This window comes from Bubalus kerabau, chromosome 14, assembly GCF_029407905.1.
Source record: "Bubalus kerabau isolate K-KA32 ecotype Philippines breed swamp buffalo chromosome 14, PCC_UOA_SB_1v2, whole genome shotgun sequence".
Taxonomy (NCBI): domain Eukaryota; kingdom Metazoa; phylum Chordata; class Mammalia; order Artiodactyla; family Bovidae; genus Bubalus; species Bubalus kerabau.
In genome coordinates, this window is record NC_073637.1 from 10,786,583 (window position 1) to 10,805,241 (window position 18,659).

General features: G+C 41.9%; 1 protein-coding gene across 8 annotated transcripts in view; it reads left to right on the top strand.

The window, feature by feature from the left end:
- Nucleotides 1–18,659, top strand: part of DNAAF11 (dynein axonemal assembly factor 11) — a 71,600-nt gene that overhangs the window by 15,859 nt on the left and 37,082 nt on the right. For 3 of the 8 annotated variants that reach the window (XM_055545736.1, XM_055545738.1, XM_055545740.1), the window contains exons 3-5: nt 3,609–3,686; nt 12,197–12,369; nt 15,903–16,129. In XM_055545736.1, the coding sequence (XP_055401711.1) occupies nt 3,609–3,686; nt 12,197–12,369; nt 15,903–16,129 (478 nt within the window). The other 5 variants (XM_055545743.1, XM_055545744.1, XM_055545741.1 and 2 more) reach the window with 5 other exon arrangements.

Consider the following 18,659-nt stretch of genomic DNA (forward strand, 5'->3'; position numbering starts at 1 on the left):
GATCACACCATCATGATTATCTGGGTCAATGAGATATTTTTTGTATAGTTCTTTTATGTATCCTTGCCACCTCTTCTTAATATCTTCTGCTTCTCTTAAGTCCATTCCATTTCTGTCCTTTATTGAGCCCATCTTTGCATGAAATGTTCCCTTGCTATCTCTAATTTTCTTGAAGAGATCTCTAGTCTTTCCCATTCTATTGTTTTCCTCTATTTCTTTGCATTGATCACTGAGGAAGGCTTTCTTATCTCTCCTTGCTATTCTTTGGAACTCTGCATTCAGATCGGTATATCTTTCCTTTTCTCCTTTGCCTTCCTCTTGTCTTCCTTTCTCAGCTATTTGTAAGACCTCCTCAGACAACCATTTTGCCTTTTTGCATTTCTTCTTCTTGGGGATGGTTTTAGTCACTACCTCTTATACAATCTTATGAACTTCTGTTCATAGTTCCTCAGGTACTTGAATCTATTTGTCACTTCCACTGTATAATCATAGGGATTTGATTTAGATCATACGTGAATGGTCTAGTGGTGGTTGTCCCTACTTTCTTCCATTTAGTCTGAATTTGGCAATAAGGAGTTCATGATCTGAGCCACAGTCAGCTCCTGGGGATGGATTTGTAGGTCTGGTTGTATAAAGCCTTTGGGTGGGAACTGATCCCAGGATGGTTTGGCCTAGAACAGTAACCCCCTGTTCCAGGCACCTAGGAAGCTCTGTATATTTTTCCTTATAGAGATTTTCGTGGTTTTTTTTTGTTTGTTTTCTGATCAGTTTGGCCCGTTGTCCTTGATTTAATTTAATCTAGGAAACCCTTACAAAACAAATCTTAACTTTTCTTCTACCAGTTAGCATTTAGAGGTTATACATATAACAAAAACGGAGAAGGAAAGGTATTTTATTGTGCAGTTTTAACAATGATAACTTTATGTATTTCTGTTTGGGGTATGGACTCTATTACAATCTTTGGCACCTCTATTATAATCTTTGGCACCTCAGTTCAGTTCAGTTCAGTTCACTCACTCAGTTGTGTCCGACTCTTTGTGACGCCATGAATTGCAGCACGCCAGGCCTCCCTGTCCATCACCAACTCCCGGAGTTTACTCAAACTCATTTCCATTGAGTCGGTGATGCCATCCAGCCATCTCATCCTCTCTTGTCCCCTTCTCCTGCCCCCAATCCCTCCCAACATCAGGGTCTTTTTAATGAGTCAACGCTTTGCATGAGGTGGCCCAAGTATTGGAGTTTCAGCTTCAGCATCAGTCCTTCCAATAAACACCCAGGACTGATCTCCTTTGGAATGGACTGGTTGGATCTCCTTGCAGTCCAAGGGACTCTCAAGAGTCTTCTCCAGCACCACAGTTCAAAAGCATCAATTCTTCGGTGCTCAGCTTTCTTCACAGTCCAACTCTCACATCTATACATGACCACTGGAAAAACCATAGCCTTGACTAGACTGACCTTTGTCGGTAGGGTAATATCTCTGCCTTTCAATATGCTATCTAGATTGGTCATAACTTTCCTTCCAAGGAGTAAGCATCTTTTAATTTCATGGCTGCAATCACCATCTGCAGTGATTTTGGAGCCCCCCAAAATAAAGTCAGACACTGTTTCCACTGTTTCCCCATCTATTTCCCATGAAGTGATGATGGGACTGAGTGCCATGATCTTTGTTTTCTGAATGTTGAGCTTTAAGCCAACTTTTTCACTCTCCTCTTTCACTTTGATCAAGAGGCTTTTTAGTTCCTCTTCACTTTCTACCATAAGGGTGGTGTCATCTGCATATCTGAGGTTATTGATATTTCTCCCAGCAGTCTTGATTCCAGCTTGTGCTTCTTCCAGCCCAGCGTTTCTCATGATGTACTCTGCATAGAAGTTAAATAAGCAGGGTGACAATATACAGCCTTGACGTACTCCTTTTCCTATTTGGAACCAGTCTGTTGTTCCATGTCCGGTTCTAACTGTTGCTTCCTGACCTGCATATAGGTTTCTCAAGAGGCAGGTCAGGTGGTCTGGTATTCCCATCTCTTTCAGAATTTTCCATAGTTTATTGTGATCCACACAGTTAAAGGCTTTGGCGTAGTCCGTAAAGCAGAAATAGATGTTTTTCTGGAACTCTCTTGCTCTAGAGCTCTACAAATCTCTGATGATCAAATACTCGGATATTGGTTTGAAACTCTTGTCAGCATCAGTATTGCTTAGGATGGTATAATTGCTGAGAGAAGGTTTTTGTTCAAAAATCCTCATTGAAAAAAATGAATAAACTAAGGCTCGGAGAGGTGAATTTTTATTCTCAGGTCTATGGGAACAAATATGTGATATTTATAAATTTTAGATGAATACTGATGATGATAAAGGTGATGGTTATAAATCATCATATTTGACTGTCATAATATCCCTGGAAAATGGTGCAGAGGAAGTGTTGAGTGAGCCTGCCCTGATGCATGTTTCTTAGCAGGATTTTCTGTATTCATGTCATCTTAGAAAGGACTCTCCTTTAAAAGTTCAATGTAATGATTTAGTGCCAGGCTCTGCAGTCAGATTTCCTGGCTCTGCCACTTAACCTTGAATAACTGGATTAATTTTCTGCACCTTGATGTTCTCATTTGTATAAGGGAGACAACAGTAGTTTTTACTTCATAGGGTTATTAGGCAGATTAAATGAGATAATATGCAGAATGCTTAGAAAATTGTATGGCTTGTAATAAGCACTCAGCAGTGTAAGCTATGGTATTATTTAAGCTGTTTTTAAAGGGCCCCCCCCGAAGAGATTCCTTGACTTATTTATGCTTTTGCTTTGCCTATATGGGCTTACATATTTATTTAAAACCATAATCCTGTATCAGAATGATTTTGACTTCAAGCAAAGGTAAACACAACTCAAAGTGACTTAGCAGTGAGGAAAGCTATCCTCTAACCCAACTATTGACTCTATAGAGACTGTCCAATCTCCAGGGTTGGTTGGCCGGTTCGTTCTCTCTGCTGCACCAGCCACTGTGGGCTTCATCCTACAGCTGATTCCTTCAGCTTTGCAAGATGACTGTGAGTCAGTAAAGATAGTGTTTCCATTCTCGCCTGAAAAATCCCATGGACGGAGGAACCTGGCAGGCTACAGTCCAAAGGGTTGCAAAGAGTCAGACAAGACTGAGCGACTGAGCACACAAACAGGAAAAAGAGAAAGGCAATTCACAAGCATGAAATACAGGCCATTCCTTCTCATCTGATCAGGAGTACAGGGTGTGCGTGCCCTCTTCTGTACCGCAGTTGCCAGGCGACTGCCCTGGGCAGGTTGACTTAAGCCTGGCCTCCCGAGCTGTCACTACCAAGGAACATGGGATTGCCATGCACTGGGCCTGCTTGGTTAAGCCTAACCCCAGAGTTAGGGCTGGGTAGAGACATGAGTAGAACTGGGTTCCCTCAGGAAGGACAGAGGGAGAAATGGATGCTGAGTAGGCAACCAACCATGTCTGATGTACAGATACAGGTTTGGAAAAGCAACATGATTTTGGATAACCATAATGATTCTTAGATTCTTGTTGTCATTTTCATAACAGATTATGTAAAAATGTCTTTTATCTCGAACGTTAACTAATTCCATTATTTGTATGTTTCAGAAAATGTTAGCAAACTCAAGAAACTTGAATATTTGAATTTAGCTTTAAACAACATTGAAAAAATTGAAAATCTGGAAGGTAAGAACTTTCTTCTAATAATGTATTAGTAATTAAAATTGATATTTAAAATTAGACTTAAACAGTATTGCTTAAACAGTAGGTAGACTTTTCAAATTAACATTTTTATCTCAGTCTTATATTTGTCATTCTCGTTGGAAAAAGTCAGACAATATTAAGATACATAAATTCAAAAGTGGAAGTCACTTTGGCCCCTTCCTAACCCAGCTTCCTTCCCCGAGTCAGTGGTATTAACCCTCTGGTGTATAGAAAGTGATTTTACTACATTTTGCTTTGTATCAAGGGGATCATACTATGAATATTGTTTTCAAAATGAATTTCTTCCATGAAATTGTCTTGTTTTTCTGATATCCAGGAAAGGTGGGGAGGCCTGGGTAATGGAATGATTGTAGACTGAGTTATCCAACCATTGATCTGCAGATGGACACTTGGGTGGTTCCAGCATTTTGCTCTAACAGCTTGGCTGCAATGAGCATCTTTCTACATTGCACTCTGTGTACATGTGTAAATTTTTTTCTAGGGTAGATTCTTAGAAATAGAATTCCTTGGTTTTAACATGCATAGTTTTGGAAAATATTGTTCTCCAAAAAGGTTGCATTGATTTCCACTTGTACTGGTGGTCAATGTGAATACCCATTTCCCCTCAGCTTCACTAACGCTTTTTATAAGCAATCTTTTCTTAATGATCAGAAGACATTGTTCTCTAGCAAATTTTAAAATTTGTACCTCACTTATTATTATTGATCTTCCATATAACCTTTCAGATGTTTATTGAATATTTATATTTTTTCTTCTATGAATAACTGTTTCATAGCTTTTGGCCATTTTTTCTACTGATTTTTCTTCACATGCTCTTATACATTCCAGATATTAATACCTTGTTATATATGTTATAAATCTTTTCTCTTGAGTCTGCTACTTTTGTTTCAATCAAGATGCTGGCATTGTTCAGAAGTCTTGTTTTTGAAATGAGTATACTCCAATTTATCAGTCTTTTTCTTTCCTCTTTATGATTTCTGAATACAAATATATTCCATAAAATTTCTAAGTATAATAATTTTATTCTTTACATTTAATCTCTCTAATGTACTTCAGATTTATCATGTAAATGTTTCTAAATGGAAATATTTGGACCACTTAGTACTTTGAAATTGAGACATAATTTATGTAACAGTCTATGGGGTCACAGAGTCAGACATGACTTAGCGGCTAAACAACAACATAAAATTCACTGTCTGAAAATACACGATTCAGTGATTTTTAGTATATTTGCAAGGTCGTGGACCCATCTGCTGCTGCTAAGTCGCTTCAGTCGTGTCCGACTCTGTGCGACCCCATAGACGTCTGGCAGCCCACCAGGCTCCCCCATCCCTGGGATTCTCCAGGCAGGAACACTGGAGTGGGTTGCCATTTCCTTCTCTAGTGCATGAAAGTGAAAAGTGAAAGTGAAGTCACTCAGTCGTGTCCGACTCTCAGCGACCCCATGGACTGCAGCCTACCAGGCTCCTTTATCCATGGGATTTTCCAGGCAAGAGTACTGGAGTGGGGTGCCATTGCCTTCTCCGTGTGGACCCATCGTCACTATCTAATTCTGGAACATTTTCATCACCCCCAAAGAAATTCCCATATTCATTAGCATTCACTACCCATTCACTTCCTATCCCAGCCCCTAACAACCGCTCATCTGCTTTCTGTCTCCATAGATTTTCCCATCCTGATCATGTCATGTAAGTGGAACCAAACAATATATGGACAATATTTGGTCTGCTGACTTCTTAGCCTAATGTATCCAGGGTCCATCCATGTTGTAGGATGCATCAGTACTTAATCCTTTTAAGGGCTGAATAATATTCTAATATTGATAATAATATCCCAAATAATGATAATGATATTCAATAATATTCCAATACAGATACACCTCATTTTGTTTACCCTGTTCATTAACTGATGCATATTTGAGTTGTGTCCACTGTTTGGTTATTATGAGTATAGCCTCTGTCAACATTAATGTACAAGTTTCTGCATAAACATATGTTTTCTGTTAGTTTAGTATACCAGGAAATGAAATTGCTGGGTCATATGGTAACTCTGTGCTTAATTCTGTCTTCAGGAGCTGCCAAATGTTTTCCAAAGCAATCACACCATTTCCATTCCCACTAGCAATTTATGAGGGCTCCAGTTTCTCTGCATCCTGATGAACACTTGTCATTTTCGGTTTTTATTTATTTGTTTTTGTAGTAGCCATTCTAGTGGGTGTGGAGTGGTATCTCATTGTGGTTCTGATTTGCATTCACCTAATGACTAATGATTTGGGCATTTTAAAAAATGTGCTTATTGGCCCTTTGTGTGTTTTCCTTGGAGAAATCTTTATTCAAAATCTTTGCCCATTTTCTAACCAAGTTATTTGTTGTTCGACTGTTGAATTGTAAGACTTATTTTTATGTTTTGAATGCTAGAGTCCAATCAGATAAATGATTTGTTGATATATTCTCCCATTTTGTGGGTTTTCTTGTCAACTTTCTCATTGGTGTTCTTTGGAACCGAGTGGTTCTTTCTTCTTAAATAACTGTGTGTGAAGTCATTCAGTCATGTCCGACTCTTTGCGACCCCATGGACTGTAGCCTACCTCCTCCATCCATGGGATTTTCCAGGCAAGAGTACTGGAGTGGGTTGCCATTTCCTTCTTCAGAGGATCTTCCCCACCCAGGGATCAAACCCAGGTCTCCTGCATTGTAGGCAGATGCTTTACCGTCTGAGCCACCAGGGAAGTCATTGTGTCGATGTGTAAATAACTTTATTGAGGCTTAATTGATGTACAGAAACCTGCACACGTTTACTGTATACAGTTTGTCGAGTTTGGACCTATGCACACAATCAAGGTAACAGGCATGTCCATCACCTGTTTCCTCTGATCTCCCCTAGAACCTCCTTTAATCTAGTAGAACCTCCTACTAGATTGATCTTCCATGTCGCTTCACCTGTATTCCTTATTTAAACCCCGTTGTCTTTTTGTTCTATGTTCTGGGAGGTTTCCTGTGTTACTTTGGAGGCTTCTATTTTGTGCTGTTATTTTTTCCCCCTCAGTGTCTAGTAACAGTGTCTGCTGAAACCGCAAAGGGTTTGGTTGATTAGGTACCTGTGTGGGCTTACTCTGCAGTTGTGAGGTTGTGTTTACACATCCAGCCTCTTGCCTGGCTGGCAGCACCACGTGGCCTCCGTGCGAGTGGGCAGGGGCGTGGAGCAGGCAAGCTGCTCTCCCCACTCTCCTCCCGTCTGCCAAGAGCTAAAATTAGGAGGACATTGCTTAGGTTATGTTGGATTTTAGCCTATTTGTCTCACAGTGTCGACATTGGTATTTCAGTGGCCTTCGAGGTTGTATATCAATAAAGACATAAATATTCGTCATACATTTTTAATGTTCATCCTCAAAACCTACAGCGTCATCACTAAGAAAGTCCCCAAACCATCATCAGTGCTGGAGCTGAGATGGTTGTTTCCATCACGGGCATCTTTCTACCTTAGGAATGGGGCCTTTGCTCCCTCTCAGATACCACTCTCCAGCCTGCTTACCATAGTCACATGTGAACGCATGAAATAACAAAATCTGCCTTATATCTATGTTCTGTAGTAGTGAAGTGTCAGTCTATGATGTCAGAGAAAGAATTTAAACTCTCGCTCTCAGTTGGCTTGTCCACGGCTTGTTCTTTTCTTTAGCAAAGAATCCGAAAGGAGGTGGAGAGTTCTGGGTTTTGCGGTGTGTGTTGGCCACAGACCACTAGAGGGCAGCATTGTCACTATCGTCTTTGAGCTTTGGGCGCTTGGTCCGCAGTGGACGCTTCCTCGTTTGGTGCTCTGCCTTCCAGCTCTAATACAGATGCCCTGGGCTCAGGGTTGCCTGTGGAGCTGGGCAGTAGGCAGGGATGGGTGCCTTATCTCTTGGCAAATGTGTACTTTTTGTTTAATTTAAATGTTTGAGGTAGAGAGGAGGGTGTATATACTCAGCTCACCTACTTGAGTCAATCTCAGTGTAATCTTAAACGTAAGCTGGGTTTTTGTTTGTTCGTTTTGCTGGATGGCAAACCGTAACTGTATCCCTCTTTCTTTTCTTTCTTATTGTGGATTCACCAGGATAGAATCAAGTGCCTGTTTTTTTCCATCGCTCCTCCTCACCCACCCTAACCTGGGAAGACAGGAGGGGCTTCTGTGAGGGTCAGCTCTCCCCCTTGGGAAATCACCGTGTTGGTTTCAGCGGCATTCAGACCCCTGTGGGCCACTGAGCTGGATCTTCTCAGCACAGAGGATAAAGGGTGGGACTCAGCTGAAGGCAGGGGTACCCTAACTCCAAAGAGGAGGTTTTCTCTGGCTGGCTAGTTCAGCAGGAATTGTTCTTTCAAATGGCAGATGTGGCTTAATTGCTTATGTGTAAGCCTAGCAGAAGAAAAATTAAGATTCATCACTTTGAAAAACATAATGAACATTTGGAGGGTTCTGCATCTACAAAATTACAGCAAAATCCAAAAATTATCTGAATTTTTTAGTTTGTTGGAGTCTTCCAAATGTCAGTCTTTTCTTATATGGAAGAAAATATAGTGAAAATATCTCTCAAGTGTCCTAAAGTAAACTTAAGAAATACCAGGCAACCTGTATCTTAAGTCAGACTACCCCAGATATATCCTTTACACTTCACAAAATCCATCTAACATTTTTTTTTTTTTGCTAATATAAACAAACCTACAGGCACAGAAATATAAACTTAATTATATTTATTTGTCTAGTTTCATATTCATTCTTCATATAGTGGCTGAGTTCACATTATTATGATTTAATGACTGAATTATCAAGTATATTGATGTGTTTTAAATAACTATATTTTTTGGCACTTGAGGTGTTTTTAATTATGTTTGCTCTTGTGAATAGAACTGTTCTGAACAGTTTTGTACAAATTACCTGTTCCCAGTTGATGTATTTGACCAGGACCTTTTCCTCCCCAATGAAATTCTGGATCAAGAGGGAAAAAAAAAAAAAAACACCTAAGAGCCTATTTTATGTATTGATAGGTTGAATGCTGAAAAAATATATATATTTGTATATGATAACCTTGTCAATATATTTAAAATTCAGTTTTGAAGATAAGAAGTTACTGAGTTTCCTTCACCTATGTAGCTGAATCTCAAATATATAAGAGTGTTGAGTTGTTCTTGTGTATTTTAGATATTCATCTTTTTAATAATTCATATTTTACCTTAGTAATACAACACAGTGACGTCAAAGTGTATCACAGTGTATCAAAGTGAGACAGTCTGATACAAAATGAAACAAATCATGTCTAATACAAAATGGTGATGACATCAATAAACTCTAGATGTAAAGAAGGCAGAAAAGCTGTTTTGAGGAGTAGAAAGTGAGAGAAAATGTGGAGAATTCAGTCTGGACATGTTGAATGTGGAGTATCTTGCAGACATGTAGAAACAGGAGTGTGATGTTCAGTTGGATGGTCAGATATGGGTTTCTTGTTTGGGAGTCGTCAGAATCTGGGGTTAGTAAAACCAGTGAACATGACTATTGTCATCAGGACCATAAGGAGAGGGGAGTATTGGGTCACTGATGGAAATCTGGGTTATATCCCCACTGATGGGGTGGAAAAGCCTGTAAAAGATCAAGAGGAATAAACGATATTATAACAGAGAACAAGGAGAAAGTAGTATCCCTGTTTCAAGACAGTTGGAGGATTTAAGGGACAGTCCATGATCAGTCCCATCATATGCAGCAGACTCTTCGAGTGACATAGTGTGTTGAAAGAGGGTCTATTAGATCTGTCAGTGGGACGGTCTTTGGTCACCTTTAGAGGAGCAAGTCTACTAGAATAGTAGAATGTTGGAGGTGGAAGCCAGCTACTGTGGGCAGAGCCCATGGGGATTGAGATAGAAGAACCAGTGAACGTAGAGTCAGGGTGGCTTGCGATGTCTCAGCAGGCATTGCCTACCTCTGAGTTCTGCCTTCCTCTCTAGATTCACTTCTTGGTGCCTTTGCACATGAAAATTTTTTTTCTGCAATTTTCTTCTTTTTTTCTACACTGTACATAAGTTTAAAGTGAAATACCATGGGTATTTTTATCACTTTATCCTGAAGACCTGGGTCAGCAACTTATACATAGGTACCCAGTAACTTCTGAATAGATGGATGGATGAATAGAGGGTAAGAATCTATATCTGGAAGCGCTAAGTTAGAACTAACTTATTTGGAAGAGACTGGCTTTGGGTATGACTAGAGAGGAGGGACGGAGAAGGCGATGGCACCCCACTCCAGTACTCTTGCCTGGAAAATCCCATGGATGGAGGAGCCTGGTAGGCTGTAGTCCATGGGGTCGCGAAGGGTCAGACATGACTGAACGACTTCACTTTCACTTTTCACTTTCACGCATTGGAGAAGGAAATGGCAGCCCACTCCAGTGTTCTTGCCTGGAGAATCCCAGGGACGGGGGAGCCTGGTGGGCTGCCGTCTATGGGGTCACACAGAGTCAGACACAACTGAAGCGACTTAGCAGCAGCAGCAGCAGCAGAGAGGAGGGACACGTGGGATTCTAGACAAGGTGGAGACAGGTGCTAGGATCAATAAGAGGGTGAGAACACTGTCATTCAGTGGGATTGGCTCCATCATACAGCCTTTAGAAATGAGAAGCACCTTGTCATCAGCGACATGATTGCAGAGCTATGAACCAATCTGAATTCTGATTGAATTCAGAACCAAGCTGGTTCATATTGGTGAAGTTAATATAAGATATCAAGAACTGAAGTTTACCCTAACTTTTATAGCCACAAAATGATGACAGAAAAGCAGTGTATAATCAGGAAGCTTGTAGGAAAAGTGGAGTATGTAGAAGTTTGAAGAAATGAGCACAGAGCAAGATAGAACTGGGTTGTCAGCTGGCAATGGTTCTCTAGATATTGATGCCTACCAAATCTGCCATATTAATCCAGCACCTGTGAGCTGGTCACATGGGGAGACAGCCTTATGTGAACCTCTCCCACAGGGCCGCTGTAGAAACGAGGTCAGCTCTTCTTTGGCTGGTAGTGAGGAACGGTAAACTCACTGCCCGCGGAAACTGTAGGCACGTGTGCTAAGAAGCCACATGAGAACCAGGCAGGTGATAACTGGGCTGGTTCTCATCCTGCTGCTGCTGCTGCTGCTAAGTCGCTTCAGTCTGACTCTGCGCGACCCCATAGACAGCAGCCCACCAGGCTCCCCTGTCCCTGGGATTTCCAGGCAAGAACACTGGAGTGGGTTGCCATTTCCTTCTCCAGTGCATGAAAGTGAAGTCGCTCAGTCATGTCCGACTCTTCGCAACCCCATGGACTGCAGCCCATCAGGCTCCTCCATCCATGGGATTTTCCAGGCAAGAGTACTGGAGTGGGGTGCCATCGCCTTCTCCGGTTCTCATCCTAGCTCGTGGTTATCAAAGCTTCCTAAGTGGCAGGCACTGTGCTAAGTACTTCACACGAATCATCTTTTATTGTCTTCACAAACATCTCTGAATCGGGTGCCAATACTATTATAATTGCAGATGAGAAGACTGAGGCTTGTGACTTTTGCAAAATCACACAGCAAGGATGTGTCAGTTAGCACTTGAACTCAGGTCTGTTGAATTCCAAGGTCTCCACTCCTAACTACCAAGTGCTCATGGAATTCAGATGAGAGGAGTCAATTCAAACTTGAAATTGATTCAGATTTCTATATCATCTGGCTATCTGTGGGTCCCATTTACTGCAGAGTCTGCTCAGTGACTCATCCTTTTTCCTGTCATCCCTCTGAGGACCGCACTTGTTACATTTGTTCACACCTTCGGTTCAGCGCTCGGTGGTCTTGGAGCCATTGCGTCTCTGGTGACTTTATAAAGATGAATTCTGAGGCTTGATTTTATGGAATGCCTTCTGTTTGGGGGAATTCTCGCCATCACCCTTTGTGTTGAGTTAAGTCCTAACCACTGTACCTGGGAAAAGTCTCAGGCCGGCAGATTCCAGTGCCTTCTTTAAAGGGACGTTTGTTCTGATGCAGCGCCCACCCCAGCAGCAGCTTATATCTGACCTTCTTCACCCCAGTTAGTAACTGAATCCAAATATCAAAGCCCAGAGTTTGCAGATGTGGGCGGGGAGAGGATTTCCTTCGACCTGAGGGACTCAGGGATTGAAAGTAAAGGGAGACACAGTAAAGTGAATCAAGACTACGCCTTTTTTTTTTTTTTTAACATTAAACAATTTTATTTATTTTAATTGGAGGATAATTACTTTACAACACTGTGATCGTTTTTGCCGTACATCAGCGTGATCAGCCACAGTCATGCGTATGTCGCCTCCCTCTTGAACTCCCCGCACCTCCCTCCCCACCCATCCGCGGTCAGCAGTGCAGTCAGCGAGCAGACTTCAAATACCTGCAGCGCTTACTTCTGTGATGTGCTAGGCTTTAGTATCTGGGTGATTTTTCGGGCTTTGTTTTCTTTTCCTTTCTCCCACCAGGCTGTGAAGGGCTGACAAAGCTTGACTTGACGGTGAATTTCATCGGAGAGCTGAGCAGTGTTAAAACCCTTCAAGGCAACGTCCACCTGAAGGAGCTCTTCCTCATGGGAAACCCCTGTGCTGACTTTGACGGCTACAGACAGTTCGTGGTGGCAACTCTTCAGCAGCTAAAGGTATGCTTTATCTCCATGATATGAAATTCTCAAAAAATTAAAAAAAGAAACTACACAGTGATTCCTGATTTATTCCCAGCGTTTTCAGAGAATGTGTTGTTTTAGAGAATGGACTATTCCAGAAAAATCAAAATGAATTCTTTGGCTCACTTAACTTTAAAAGTTTTTTTAATAACTCTAATAAAGTTTGGAAAAATAAACGGGCATATTTTTCTCCTTTCTCATTCAGAACGCACAGAGTTGAATTGAACTTTCTTGATGAGTTCAAGTCATTGTTATAGAGGGCGTCCATTATTACTAAGAGCTCACCAAAAGCTCAGGGCTTTTGAGGTGGCTCCATGGGCTCCATCCCTGGGTCAGGAAGATCCCCTGGAGGAGGAAATGGCAACCCACTCCAGTATTCTTGCCTGGAGAATCCCATGGACAGAGGGGCCTGGGTGGGCTACAGTCCATGTGGTTGCATAGAACTGGACACATCTGAGTGAGTTCATACTCTTAAACTCCTGTGCCTTTTTTTTTTTTTTTACACTATTGCTTTTTATTAACTCACTCCCTGTGTTAATTCTCAAGCTCTCATATGCTTTGGAATACTTAGACAGGTTTTGTGTTCACTGCCCCCCTGTCCCCGCCATCCCCCTGCCCAAGTACCCCATTTGGTAGGTCTGATGGGCACCCAAGAGTTTGCATTCAGAACAGGCTCTCAGGTGACTGATGCCGCTGGTCCAGGGACCTCATTCAAGAACTGCTACTCGGTGTGTGAATTTCTTCTGCCGCATCTCCCCATATCTGATAATTTTGCAAACCAGGAAACAACACACAGTTTCTAGAGAAATCCTACACCCGAGAACATTTAAGTAGTAGTATTAATGTTTATGTGTTATAACTCCAAGAGCTCCTGACCTGCATGTGTTGGTCTGAAACTTCTCAACTTCTCCAGTGAAGTGTGGAACTGGCCTCTGTATGCAGAGGGCAAGGAGAGGCTGGAGAAGGGGGCAGCCTTTCCGGAGACAGATTGGCAGGTGGTGGGTCTAATATGCAAGGAAACTTCCTTACCAAGCTTGTTCTGGGCAACAAGATGAGTAGGGCTCTGCACCTGCCAGCTAGACTCTCACAGGTTTGTAGAGAGGCCTTAACTGGGTTCAGTCCAGAGGGTCTCAACAGAACCTTCCGCTCTCAAGGCTGCGCCCCTGGAGCAGCTCCTAGTGTGGGAACGATGGGCAGAGCATGCCTTGCGGGATAGGGAAGGGTGAGGAGCCTGTGATCGTCCAGGTCCAGCTTGCAGGCCAGCAGTCACATCCTCTCGGTGACCCGCACTCCCAGCAGCGGGAGCAGCATTTTGCCTCTGCAGAGAACATGTGGAGACCCTGGCTTTCTCCCAGGCCCTGTCCTCCATCCTCAGAGGACATTTGTGTTTAGACTGCTGACTTCTGTGTAGGCAAAATTGCTGGATTAATAGAACACATTTTATTTTCTAATGTAAAATGTCTTTGATTAAAAGAATAAGCAACTCAGATAATTGAATCTAGAACATATATTTAGAATGAGTGATATAGTAGCTCAGACATCGTCCAGGCCAGTCATCATTGTACAAGCACTTCCTGAAAAAATGAACTGATGAGAAGCAGAATTTTAGAGACAGGGATGCTATGCGCCCTCTCCCAGGAAGGGTGTGGGGCCGTTCCAGCTGGGCCTGCTCAGCCCCGCAGTGTCGGGCTAGGGGTGTGTGAGCCACCAGACAGGAGCCTGAATCATGGGTCAAGGCTATTCCAGGGGCTTGGCACACAGCATCTCTGATGCTCCTGGACCCTTGCAGGGAGGTGATTAGAAGCATCCTGAGATGAGGAAGCCTGACCTTGGAAAGCTGGGGCTCCTTGTTTAAGGTAACACACCTGACAAGTGGCCCCCATGGGATTTGAGCCTAAGAGCCCACCATTCTCACAATAGCCACACTCCCTGCTTCTCTCTGGGTTAATGTACAGGTCTCAGGTCAAGTCTTTCCTTCCAGAAAGACTGTGATTCAGCTGCTACAAAGGCAACAGACTCTCTTTGAAAAATGATACTCATAAATGTGTTTGCTGCTGCTAAGTCACTTCAGTCGTGTCTGACTCTGTGCAACCTCATAGACGGCAGCCCACCAGGCTTCCCCGTCCCTGGGATTCTCCAGGCAAGAACACTGGAGTGGGTTGCCATTTCCCTCTCCAATGCTTGAAAGTGAAAAGTGAAAGTGAAGTTGCTCAGTCGTGTCCGACTCTTAGCAACCCCATGAACTGCAGCCTACCAGGCTCCTCCGTCCATGGGATTTTCTAGGCAAAAGTACTGGAGTGGGGTGCCATTGCCTTCTCTGCATAAATGTGTTTACTAGTATTTAAAAATAGGCTGATAAACTTCAAAATCTTTTTTTTTTTAATTGGGGGAAATTTGCTTTACAATGTTGTGTTCCTTTCTGCTCTACAACACCGTGAATCAGTCATAATCAGTCATATCCCCACCCCCGTGGGCCTCCCCGCCCCATCCCTTCCCACCCCTCTAGGTCATCACGGAGCACTGAGCTGAGCGCCTTGTGCTGTCTGCAGCTCCCCACTGGCTTCCCACTAGCTTCCCACTGGCTGTCTGTATATATTGTGGTGTATATGTCAATGCTACCCTCTTAGTCCATCCCACCCTTGCCTTCCCCCAGCGTGTCCACAAGTACATTCTGTACATCTGTGTCTCCATTCCTTCTCTGCAAATAGATTCATCAGTACATACCATTTCATTGAAAGCTTGTTATCTACTTTGACAAGAGTTGTCCTAACAGATGTCTTATTTCCTAGGGCTATAACAAAGTTCTACAAACAGGATAGCTTCAACATCAGGAATTTATCTCATTGTTCTGAAGGCTACAAGTTGTAGATCAAGGTGTGGGTTGGTTCCTGGGCCCATTTGCATTAGAGCTCTGTTTTGTGTAATCTAGGACTTCCTGGGTGGCTCAGACGGTACAGCGGCTGTCTACAATGCGGGAGACCCGGGTTCGATCCCTGGGTCAGGAAGATCTGCTGGAGAAGGAAATGGCAATCCACTCCAGTACTATTGCCTGGAAAATCCCATGGACAGAGAAGCCTGGTAGGCTACAGTCCATGGGGTTGCAAAGAGTTGGACATGACTGAGTGACTTCACTTCACTTCACTTTGTGTAATATACAAAGCCCTTTCTCACAGAGAGCATTTGGGACTTCACCTGAGATATGGAAACTCTTAACACAATGAGCAGTTATAAAATTAATATATTTTGAGAGCTTGTCATTAATAATCAGTTTCCACAGAAGACCTACTTATTGTTATTACCAGTAAAGATGCTTTGTAAACGGTATTAATTGTGTGAAGTAAAACACTGATTATATTTCCCACTAATTACTTTGCTTTCAACTCCATATCACTAAGGTGTATTATTTATTATTTCTAGTCTTGCAAGTAAAGTCCTCTTGGGGCTGATTCAAATTGCAACTCTGGGATAAATGCACTGTGTTGGCTGGTTTTTCTTTGTTGTTGTTCCAGTGGTTGGATGGTAAAGAAATCGAGCGTTCAGAAAGGATTCAGGCATTACAGAACCTCCCAGTAGTTGAACAGCGAATCAGAGAGCAGGAGAAAGCTTACTGTCTTAAGCGAGCCAAGGATAAGGAAGAGGCTCAGAGGAAACTGAAGGAGGAGGAAAACAAAGGCGAGATGGGGAGAAGTCACACAGGCTCTGGCGGACACTGGCACGCGGACCTCAGTGCTACCCTGTGGGTAAATGGAGTGTACCTTCTGGTTAACTCATGTTAAAAGCAAAACTTAGGTTAAAAAGCTCTCTTCTCAAGGTGTTTACAGCCACTTAGAGTCCAGTGATTGATTTGAAGAATAAATTATGATGTGAATTCTGGGGAAGACCATGTATGATCATCTCATTGCTTGTGACCATTCAGTGAGGTCTTCTTCCCTTGAGGGGGTGGAGGGGGAGCCTTTATAAACTAGCAGCTTTAATTCTCATCTAAAATTATCCTCAGACAAATCTCTCTGAAAGATGCACAGGAAAGCTGAATTAGCAGGTGTACTTTGATTTATAAAGTAGGAATATTTTAGAAAAGTTAAATGCAAATCATGTTATTATAAATTGAGCAATTTTGATTGCATGAGATGTTCTGTTTGTGAATTATATAATGAATGCATTTTTAATGTGATTAATATGCCCCTAATTGGTCGTTTTTACAAACATTAATTTTTCATGCTTGCTTATTTTAAAGAAATTGCAACTGTACTCAGTTGATTTGATTCCATACAATGAAATCTTTCAATATTTTGATAACAGAACCTCTTAAACTTGGGAAAATAATAATTATAATGTATTTCAGATATACATAAACGTTAAACAGATACACAGGCAGCTACAGCTATTGTGTGCACCACACCCACACTTATTAAATGTTAATAGTTGGCGTGTTTGCCTTTTTTTTTAATAAATAGAATATCGATAGAGAAGCTCCTTCAGGGTTTCTCCCGCATCCCTTTCCTCCTTTCATCCTGTGGCATCCACCATTCTAAAGTCAGTACTTTGGTTGTGTTTGGTATAATGTTGATCCCACTGTATTGTCATACATTTACCCACATAATTATGTAGTACTTAATACTGCTTAACCAGGCGTAGTTTTATGTTGTTTTGTTTTGTTTTAGCATGAATGATATCTTTCTACAGCTTTGCTTTTCATTCAGTATTATGTTTTTGCTCTTTACACATATGAAGACACTTAAGACGAGTTCATTCATTCTAGCTGTGGAATAAAATTCCATCGACTGAATAAATCACAATTTATCCCAGAGCGGGCATTCAAAATATTTGACAGTGAATATTTCTTTGGCCCTGATAGATCAGAATAAGCACCAGCTCCAGCGATCTTTGTGGCCCTAGTTTGAGAACATAGGAAAGAAGGAAGGAGGAAGAGAAAGAGGAAGGGAGTGAGACAGGAGGAGGGTCAGCTGAAGATCAGCCCTGATGCAGCCATTCCTCCTTGGGTGGCTGTGTAAGTGGTTTTCCATTTCTCATTTTTTTCACACAATGGTGCACACGTCTCCTTGTGCAAGTACGGATGTTTCTGTAGTGTATATTCAGCAGTGACATCGCTGCATATTAATTGTAAACATCTTTTCAATTTTATCGGAGAAGGCAATGGCACCCCACTCCAGTACTCTTGCCTGGAAAATCCCATGGACGGAGGAGCCTGGTAGGCTGCAGTCCATGGGGTCGCTAAGAGTCGGACACGACTGAGCGACTTCACTTTCACTTTTCACTTTCATGCATTGGAGAAGGAAATGGCAACCCACTCCAGTGTTCTTGCCTGGAGAATCCCAGGGATGGGGGAGCCTGGTGGGCTGCCCTTTATGGGGTCGCACAGAGTTGGACATGACTGAAGCAACTTAGCAGCAGCAGCAGTTTCAACTTTATATGCATTGCCCAATTGTTTTTTAAAGTGTACTAATTTAAACTCATATATCAGCAGTGTTGGAAAGTTCCTGATCTTTTGTCAATAGTAGATAATGTGGTTTTTAAAACATTGGCCAATCACACTGGTTGTTAAATAGCATCTCATATTTTAATTTGCATTTCTAGAAGTAAGAGTGAGTTTCAGTATCTTAAATGTCTTCTTATATGGTTATTAGCTATTTAGATTTCTTCTGTTCAGGACTTCCACCTATCTTAAATAAGTTGTAAGGTTTTTTCTTACTAATTTATGGCTCTTTTATATTCTAGATGCAAATTCTTTGGTGGTTATGAGGTTTGCAAATACCTTCTTGCCATCTGTCTGTGACTTGTCTTTAATTTAGATAAGTCTTTTGTTTTCTAGAATTTAGACATATTAATGTAGCTAAACTTATTTTATACATTTGGATCTTATTTATGAAATTTTTCAATACCCCAATGTCATATCTATCTATCCGGGGTTAACTTTTGACAACAGTGTGGGGTAGGGTGCTAGTCATTTCCCGCACAGGATTGTCATGGGCATAGAATTCAGCCCATGTATTACGTTGCCATTCTTTTCCTGCATTATATTCCCTGCTCTTATGAGTTATGGGCCCATTTCTGGGCTCCCTAGGTTCTTCCATGGGAGTACTCCCACATGGTTTTAATTCCTATAAATCTTGATGTTTGCTAGGAGATATTCTTCTGTTTCAAAATCATCTTGATACTTCCCATCTCTTTTTTACTCTTTTGTGAGAATTTTAGAGTCAGGCTTTCAAAATCCCCCCAAATCCCTAGTGTAATTTTGATTGAAATTG